This window comes from Nicotiana tomentosiformis, chromosome 2 (assembly GCF_000390325.3).
Source record: "Nicotiana tomentosiformis chromosome 2, ASM39032v3, whole genome shotgun sequence".
In the NCBI taxonomy this organism is placed as follows: domain Eukaryota; kingdom Viridiplantae; phylum Streptophyta; class Magnoliopsida; order Solanales; family Solanaceae; genus Nicotiana; species Nicotiana tomentosiformis.
In genome coordinates, this window is record NC_090813.1 from 129,043,810 (window position 1) to 129,053,577 (window position 9,768).

At 35.2% G+C, this 9,768-nt stretch overlaps 2 protein-coding genes across 2 annotated transcripts; both read left to right on the forward strand.

Moving 5' to 3' along the window:
• The first annotated feature begins 1,055 nt into the window (after positions 1–1,055).
• Positions 1,056–3,286, forward strand: LOC104087120 (probable galacturonosyltransferase-like 1). The gene is made up of 3 exons (XM_009591522.4): positions 1,056–1,707; positions 2,240–2,795; positions 3,011–3,286. The coding sequence occupies exons 1-2, from the start codon at positions 1,153–1,155 to the stop codon at positions 2,792–2,794; spliced, it is 1,110 nt and encodes a 369-aa protein (XP_009589817.1). The 5' UTR covers positions 1,056–1,152; the 3' UTR covers position 2,795; positions 3,011–3,286.
• A 5,145-nt stretch (positions 3,287–8,431) lies between these two features.
• On the forward strand, positions 8,432–8,937 carry LOC138905598 (uncharacterized). Its single transcript, XM_070194118.1, has 2 exons — positions 8,432–8,564; positions 8,648–8,937. The coding sequence occupies exons 1-2, from the start codon at positions 8,432–8,434 to the stop codon at positions 8,935–8,937; spliced, it is 423 nt and encodes a 140-aa protein (XP_070050219.1).
• The last annotated feature ends 831 nt before the right edge of the window (positions 8,938–9,768 follow it).

Consider the following 9,768-nt stretch of genomic DNA (forward strand, 5'->3'; position numbering starts at 1 on the left):
ATGTTACAAAAAGGTTGAGCAGCTCTTTCCTCAAACAATTGACACGTGTTGCATGGTTTTACCTTTTCCCTGTTTTTCCTCTTTATTTTAAGTTTTACTTCTGCAAATGACAACTAAAAAGAATATATTTACACAATCGAGACACTTATGAAATAATTAAAAATAAATCTTTGTAATAAACATTACTAATACCTAACTTGATAAATATGATAACTAATTTGGTACGTACATAGTAGAGTAAACTGCACTAAATATGTAAAAGATTTTTATTATATATTGTGTATAACTTAATTTTGTTCTAATGTTTGAATTGCCTGAATAAGAGGGTAAAACGTTCAACTAAAGAAACGAGGCAGATGTGGAGCTACCCTGGAAATGGATGGCTGAACTAAAGAAGCCTTAAAACTACATTGATAGAAGTATTTGCTTATCTCTAAAGAAAACAAACTGTCTTGACAAGTACATTATATAACAAGGGATCCGCAATAAAAAACGTGTTGGCAGCGACATTGCCGCCACATGATACCAACATTTACGTTTTCATCTCCCAAGATTTTCCTTCAAGTCAAATATTAGTCTTCTTTCTCATGTCTTTCCAAGAAAATTTTGTCTAAAACCTACCCACTAGGTATTGAATTTAACTAGTATTGTGTAATAAATACTCATGCATCATGTCGCTTATGAGAAGATAACTACACGTAAACTTTCATGATGAGCATTATTCTTATTTGGTAACCTGGTAATATTGGTACCAAATTTATTATCACAGGTTAAACCATACTGGATTAGTGAAAAATCTTTACATGATCATTACATATAACTTAATTCTATTGTAGCAATCAGTCCGTATATTTACTTGAGTTTAAATTATATGCTATGACAATGTAAAAAAATATTTTACACCATTAGGTCACTTATAAGGTAATTATAGATAAATTTTTACGATAATCATAATTAGTTAGTAACCTGATAAATATGATAACTAAACTGCTATAGTAGGTAATATGTTAGTTAGTTAGTATATAGCTTAATTCCTACTATTTACTTTATTTACTAGGAGTAAGATGACAGAAATGTAGAGCCCATTTTGGGATTGACAGATACACTAGGCCTTTGATATATATATCAAGTAATGTGTGTGCCTGTTTAATTATGTGTTTATGTAGCTGCTCCATAATGCCAAAACATGGGAGTTTCAAGATCAAGGCGTTTATTTCTCTTTTATGGACCATCTCCTTTGCTGCACATAGTGCCGGCGCTATCAATACCAAGAACTTCCATTTCAAAGAAGCCCCAAAATTTTACAACTCCCCAACTTGCCCTTCTCTTCACTACTCCACCGACACTAATACTACTGCCGTTAATTCCACCTCCAATGGATTTTGCTTTGAGAATGCAGTAAATGTAGCCATGACTCTTGATGCAGCTTATCTTCGAGGGTCAATGGCTGCGATTCTTTCTGTTCTTCAACACTCTTCTTGCCCTGAAAATGTTATCTTCCACTTTGTTGCTTCTTCCTCCGCTGATACTAATTATCTCAACATCACAATTGCTAATTCATTTCCTTATCTTCATTTCACAATTTATCCCTTCCAAGATTCCGGTGTGGCAGGATTAATATCTACATCCATTCGCGCTGCTTTAGATTGTCCTCTAAATTATGCTCGAAATTACCTCCCTGATCTTCTTCCTGGATGTATCCAAAAGGTTTGTTTACCTCGATCCAGACCTTGTTATATGCTTTAATAAATTAATTTCTTCCTGATTGCTGATTATTTTCTATGTTTTCTGATGTGTGTGTATATATTTATATATATGTGAATGCACATGAAAAAATGAGTAGTTTGGCACTTAAAATATTAATATTGCTGAATGTAAAATTCGATCTTGATTTGGATTTATATCGTGACCAAAATGATAATCAGCAAAGAAAAAATGCGATCGCTAAAAGGAGGTATTTGGCAAGAATTCAGGTACAGCGGCAGGGATTCTTCTTGTCACTAAAAGTTCTTTTAATTATCGACCAGATTAAATTCCTGTCGTATACTTTACGTGGTTCTGAAATTTTTGTCGGTCGTAAATAGCAACCGGAAAAGGGTTTTCAGCGGCTGCATTTTTACTTGCTAAAGGGCATTATTTTGTAGACCTAAGTTTGGTGACGAATATTATTACTCTACTAGAATTTAGAAAATTACACTTATTAATGAATCCCTTTCTAACATATTTGTAATCCATGTAGGTTGTATACCTGGATTCAGACCTTGTTCTCGTAGATGACATTGCCAAGCTGGCAGCAACACCTCTAGGCGAAGAAGCAGTTCTAGCAGCACCAGAATACTGCAATGCAAATTTCACTACTTATTTCACTCCCACTTTCTGGTCAAACCCTTCACTTTCTTTAACTTTCGCAAATCGAAAGCCTTGTTATTTCAACACGGGTGTTATGGTCATTGATCTTAAACGATGGAGAGCTGGAGATTATACAACAAAGATTGTAGAATGGATGGAACTTCAGAAGAGAATGAGGATTTATGAATTGGGTTCGTTACCACCTTTTCTGCTTGTTTTTGCTGGAAATATTGCTCCAGTGGATCATAATTGGAACCAACATGGTCTTGGAGGAGATAATTTCCGAGGTCTCTGCCGGAATTTGCACCCTGGTCCTGTTAGCCTATTGCATTGGAGTGGAAAAGGAAAGCCGTGGGTTCGACTCGACGCGAGCCGGCCTTGTCCATTAGATACCCTCTGGGCACCTTATGATCTGCTGCAAACACCTTATGCGCTTGAATCTTAAGGTAAAGGCTTTTTACTTAATTGATATGCAATTATCTCTTATAAGTATGATCTTTTTTCCAAACTGACTGTGTATAGAAGTTGAATGAACTCGCTGTGAAAATTTTGCACTTTCTACGTACACATTTTTTTTGTGGTTAAATCTCATAGTATGTGATTAGTATATTCTTGAAGTCCGTTAATGTGCTCTTATGTAATTGCTTTCTTTGATCTTCAGATGTCTCAAAAGTTGGAGCACAACTGCACAAGAGAGAGTAGAGATCTGTGTGTTGAGATCCTCCTCGATTGTGTTGTGTACAGTAAGCTAGCGTACCTTTTATTATAACCGGAATGCCCACGGTGAGGGCTGCTTCTTGTACGTATAATGGAGTGCACAGTTGTTGGGAATTTTTACTTTTGTAAGTACTATATATACTTATTAGAGGAGTACTATTTTTGAATATGATGTGAGATGAAAACAGTAAATAACACTTTAGTTTTACTTACAGATAAACTAGCAGCCCAGCAAGTTCCTTGCCTTCTTTTCCCGTTTTTTGTCCGTAAATGCATTACATTGCTCGCCATTATTCAAAAACAACACGATCGATACTAATTATCTACACTCGAGTCCAAAATAGAATCCTTAATTGTTGCTTGGTAAATTGGATAAGTAGTAAATTTGGATCATTCTAGTACTACAATAATACTTGTACATTTTGGTGAACCATTTAAAATTTCAAGTACTCCTTGTCATGTAAACATTATTTTCTTATTAGATTGTTCTAATAAGAATGATAAATTTATATATTTGGAAACAATATAACTTTAAATTTCTTTATAGGCAAAAAAATATTATGACCTTTAATATCAACCATAAATTTCCAAAGTCTTTCTTTTCTATTCTTAAACTCGGTGTCAATTTAATCTATCACATAAGTTGAAATCAAGGGTGTACCATTTCTTTTTCTCTGAACGATGGTGAGCTTTAAGAATTTTTGTTTTCAAAATTTTTACCAAGTTGAGTTTATTAAATAATCTTTGTGGCCACTTACAATTGAATAGTAACGCGCTTTCGTTTAACTGAAGCAACTTTCGAACTTTTTTCGTCGTCAAGCAAAAGGATTAAATAAGAGATCAAGGGAACTTTGGATATATAACATAAGGATTTTCTTGAATAATCATTTGATGATTTGAACCTCTAATGAGCACACGTATTAAGAAATACGCTAATATTGCACAAAATAATGTACATTTAAAAGCTATCAAACGCGGATAAGTTTTAAGTTTTATTCAAGTAAAACGTAGCTTAATATCTAGCTAACTCAGACTAAAAGTTGTCACCGTACCTTTGCATTTCCATCAACTCCTTTTTTCCGTTTTCTTATGTACTTCTCTTTTTATCTGATCGAAGTATGGGAAGTGTGTGCACTCCATCTGGGTAGAAAGGAACCTGAGAATATTTGAATAGAGAAGCAAAGGATATGAAGTTATTGCAAGAGAATTGCCTACACATGTAATGTGCGCGCTGCTCCAGGATGTTTGAGCATTTTAATATATTATTTTCTATAGCTACCTTTTATAATTTATAGCAAAATAATTATTTATGGTATATACTACAATTGAGACATGAAATACGTTATTTATAATTTTTCTCTCTCTTTTTATCAATTACACCACGATTCTCTCTTAGAATTTTTCTTTCTCTCTCTCTTCCTTCTCTCTCTTATGAGATAATATGTTGCGTTTCACTCTCTTCAAATCTCCTGTTATCTAATGTGCAACTACATGGAAGACATTCTTATGGACGCTACATATTAGAGTTTCTTCCTTTTCCCTACCTTCTCTAGCTATTTTATGCCCTGAAATTTCATTCAGATGAGATAATTTGTAACATAGGATTTCTTTTGCTGTTTGATTATTGCAAATAGCTTCATACATATTTCTTTCTAATCAATGTGGTCTCTCTCGTCGCTCTGTGGCTAGGGCCACTGCGTGAGGAGCAAAAACGATGTCAGAATAATCCGAGTAGAGCATGGGTACGGTAACATGAACGTCGGATACTGTAATATTTTTTTACGCCGGAGAAGATTTGAGGGCCAGAGTTTTTGTTCGTCTCCATTTTTAGGTTTAATACAATGTATACAATATTTTGCTTGGTCGAAAAACGCCATCTCCGACGAACTTTTTTCTCTTCTTTGCTATTTAGTCACATACAATTATACAAATACATCATATTCTGTACAAATTCACTCAAATACATTGTATTTTTTTTGTATAAATACATTATTTTTTGCATGTATTCATGTATTTCGAAGGTTTCTATTTTTTAAATACAGTTGAATACACATGTATTCATGCATGAATACAGGATATAAACATTGAAATACACTGAATACAAATATTAAAATAGAATAAAATATAAACACTGAATACGTTTACTTTTAAAATAACTAAATACAAATATAAATATAGTGAATACAACCAATGAAATATATTTAATACAAAAGTAATAACATGTATTAGGAATAACTAAAATACTGTTAATACAAATACATTTGAATACACTGAATATAAAATAACTAATACAGTAAATACAAACATTGAATTTAATGAAGGCAACAGTAAAAAAAAATTTGAAACACACTAAATACAACAGTTATATACAAATGAAAAATCATTCTAATTAATTGGGTAGATAATAAGGCATGTTAGAATTGATTTTGTTGAGTTATATTAGGAATACATCACGCTAATTGATATTATTTCTGTTATTAGACATGTGGACATACCTATTTTTAAGGTGATTGTCATTATTGTATTCATGAATACATGGCGCAAATACATGTGAATACATGCACGTACAGATGGATTGTCCTGATTTTAGGTACTTTTTGTTGTTGTATTCATGAATATAGCAGCGCGAATACAGTGAATACACAACTGTAACAACTGAATAGTAGTTATATGAAGTAATTATATATATGGTAGTTATAGAAAGTTAATAGTCACTAAACAATAATAGTTTTTGAAAATTCCTCTAGTTTATTTAGGAGCCAACTATTATGGCAGATGTTTTGTGTCTTTGTTTTGATAGCTAGTTTAGTTGGCTTAGCTATGATTTTGTAATTGACTCTTTGGTGATTAATAAAATATAGTTAGATACCAAAAAAATTGTTCACACACAAATCAAGCGGTGAGAAATCAAAAAGTTTTTCATTTTAGGTTCTTTTTAACCGTACTAAAGTACAGAAGAAAAAAATACTCGGTACACTTATGCACGCATAAGCAGTATGATATTCGAGAAAAAGAAAAGGTTGTGTTCTTATGTAGTAGATTTCGTTAATTAACCTTACATATCGTGGTGTGAATATGATCCTTATTTTTAATTAAAAGTTTCGAATTTGAGTTTTTAGAATTAAAAAAAAAGAAGAAAAGGAAGCGTTTCACTTTTAACCGGCCAAATTGGATCAGTCAGATCTCGATATGGATAGAAGAGATTGAATGGGAGAAGAAAATCTTGTTAATTCAATGATTACTCTGACATCATTTTCATAAAATAAATCAGAGGAATGAGATTAAATTCCCCGGCGGTGGAAAGGACAGAAAAGGAAAAGAGGTGGGAATAAAGAAAAAGGGAAATTAAAGGAGAAGTGTCGGTAGAGTTTCTCAATGTTGGGCGGGACAAGACGATCGAGACCAGCAAATAAGTTAAAAAACACATGGCTAAAACATGCAGCAAATCCACATTTGACACGCAGCCCTCTTTGATTTTGGAGAAAGAGAAAGAAGCAGACCAATCATGTGCCACTCGATAGACTCCTACTAAATTTACTTCTCCCCTTTCTCGGTCCATAATCTTATGATCTTTTTGGAATCAAATAACCGAAATGAGAGGAAAAAAAAAATACACACTATATATAGCGTCCTTTAAAAGGGCGCTATATGTATAACGCTTTTTATAAAGGCGCTATGATTTGACTTTAACAAGACTGTCAGGTATAACGCTTTTATAAATACATATTTTGTGAGCCCACCAATAACTTTTTTGCGCTTAACTGGCATAACAATAATTCAAATGGGTATAGCGCCCTTTAAAATGCGCTATACCTCAAAAAATTCGACCCCCCGGATTGGGCATTGCCTTATTTAAAGGCGTTAAGGATTTTGCAAAAATCCATTCAGAAATATTTCAACTCCTGTTAAATTTTTCTTCTTGTTAAATTCTCAAGCATTTTGTCATAATGTCTGAAGAGCGAAAAGTAAGGGTTTCATTATATTGGGAGGTGAGGTTGTGGTGGTAAATAACTTAGTGAGATATAGTTTATCTCCACATTGTGATGTTAAGTTGCCACTTACAATGGAGTACGATAGACTGGTATCGTTATTGTGTAACAAAATGAGTGTGAGCAAACATTCGGTGAACCTTAAAGTAACTGAAAGATATCCGTATTTTGTCACTCCGCAAGGGGTTGCTTGTTACGCAGAGTTTAACATCGAGGATGATGAAACTTGGAGTTATTTTTGAGGACTCCGGATGAATACCGGAAATTTTTTTTAATAAAAATATTGGAAATGTACGTGAAGGTTGAAGACGTTCGCAATAATGAGGTTGCGCAAAGCAGGGATAACCCTCAATCATCGGGTGGTTATTCTGGAGCAGTTTTTGTCGAACAGGTTCCGGCTGAAAGAGTTTGGTCTGATTTAAACTTATCTCCACGTGCGAATGAGGAACGAGAAAATAATTTCTCTCCTACTTTACATAATCCACAAGATGAGTGGTAAACTTTAATTTTTCTTTGTGTTACGATATTTATTTTTGTTGTATTGAATTTGTATTAACACTCATATATTCCACAGGGGAATTTTACAAGTTATGAACCCACGCCCAGTTGGAGTATGCGTAGTTCTGGTGTGTTAGATCATGGTGGTCCATCCGGGAGTCATCATCAACAGAATAATGTCCATCATGGGATGTCAACACATTACGACTTGTAAGTGAAGTGATATAGATTTATGTAAAGTATTTATCAATTTGAGTAGATAATTATTTTGTTGTTTGTACAGTGAAAACGAGCAAGTTGAACCTCCTGTCTTGACTCAATTGCCCGAAGACGACATATTTAATCGGGATCTGGCAGATGCATAGAGTCAGAAAGAGAATAGTGATTATGACAACAATGCCGATGAGTCCGGAGATGACACGCCCTTCCCTGATGAGGGTGGTGATGAGAAGGAAGAGAATGCTGGACCTGATTTGACGAAGGAGCATGCTCCACCCTCCATTAGACCAAGAGTGTACGAGTCCCAAGTGTTGTTTCATTCAAGGGAGATTCCCTACCTTGATCCTTTGCTAAGTATGCCGGATATGGATGCCTTCACAAGGGATATTGACGAAATTCGGATAACAATGTGGGATGAGTCTAGACCAACGGTGTTGTCAAAGGGCATGCTTTTTCCTGATAAAATGCGCCTAAGCAGGGCGATGAAAATATACAGCGTAAAAAAGTATCGTGAGATGACGGTATGGGAGTCAACTCCGCATGTATACAAGGTTGTTTGCCATAGATAGTTTACGGGTTGTCACTGGATGCTCCGTGCGAGCAAGAAGAAAACAGGTATATGGAAAGTGGGTAAATACATTGGCACCCACACTTGTGAAATGGACACATTGAGTGGGAATCACTTCAACTTGGATGTTGACTTGATTTCTCTTGTCCTGATTTCACACATTGAAGCGTCCATAAGGTACAAGATTAAAGAGTACATTACATCCGTCCACCAGGAATATGGCTGTACCATTACCAAAAGAAAGCATTTCTCGGGCACAAACGTGCGTTTGAAATTATTTATGGTAACTGGAATAAGTCATTTGCAGCTCTACCCAAGTACATGGCCGCATTGCAACACTTTAACCCCGAGACCGTTATTGAATGGAAACTTGAGCGGAGTCCGGGAATACCAGAATATATATTCAAATACATGTTCTGGGCATTTAAACCAGCAATTGATGGTTTTCTGCATTGCCGGCCGGTAATATCCATAGATTGCACTTATGTCTATGGAAAGTATGATATTAAGTTGTTGATCGTCGTTGCAGTAGATGCTAATGGAAGTATATTTCCTTTAGCTTTTGCTATTTATGCCAATGAAATTCAAGAGACGTAGACACAATTTTAAACCACTTGAAAGAGCACGTTGTCAAACAGCATTCAGGTATTTGTCTAATATCTGATCGGCATGGTGGTATTATAAGGTTTGTAAAGAATTTGCCTGCATGGAAAGAACTGTATGCCTACCACCGTTACTATGTGAGGCACGTGAAGGCCAATTTCTAGAAGGCACATCCCAACAAGGATTTGCATGATTTAATGTGGATCGTTACAACAGATCACCAAGAGCATAAATTCCAGAGGCACATGAAATCTATCAGGCAGGAAGACGAGGCAGCCTATCGTTGGTTGATGCGACATAAGCCTGAAAAGTAGACTTTGCATGCGGATGGTGGCAGAAGATGGGGAATTCTGACTACAAATATGTCAAAGTCTTTCAACGAGTTATTGAAGTCTGCACGAGGATTGCCTGTCACTGCCATGGTGCGAATGTCATTCAAGCAGATGGCAGAGAGGTTTATTGAAAGGGCTGTAGCTACAACGTCATTGATGAAAAGGGTGTTGAATTTATGCTACTACCAATGAAAAGATTTGAGAAATACAGGCAGCGAGCACATTGGCATTCATTTTTACAGTATGATCACGACTGAAATATTTTTGAAGTTCGCACCGCTATCCATCAAAATCGGGGGAATAGTGTACACACCATAAATGAATCTAGAAGGTTATGCTCTTGTGAAAAATGATCCATCTACCACATGCCGTGCTCACATGACATCAAGTGCTTTCAACATATAGGTTTAGGGCCAACCAACTACGTTGATAAATAATATAGTATTGCTCCATACTTAAACATCTATAGTGGGCGGTTACAGCCAGTGGTTGC

What these genes read in the sequence shown, in the direction of transcription:
- LOC104087120 (XM_009591522.4), top strand. Translation starts at nt 1,153, where the DNA reads ATGTGTTTATGTAGCTGCTCCATAATGCCAAAACATGGGAGTTTCAAG. An exon ending in TTCCTGGATGTATCCAAAAG is followed by an intron (nt 1,708 to 2,239) that starts GTTTGTTTACCT and finishes TAATCCATGTAG; the next exon opens with GTTGTATACCTGGATTCAGA.
- LOC138905598 (XM_070194118.1), top strand. Translation starts at nt 8,432, where the DNA reads ATGGACACATTGAGTGGGAATCACTTCAACTTGGATGTTGACTTGATT. An exon ending in CGTCCACCAGGAATATGGCT is followed by an intron (nt 8,565 to 8,647) that starts GTACCATTACCA and finishes AGTCATTTGCAG; the next exon opens with CTCTACCCAAGTACATGGCC.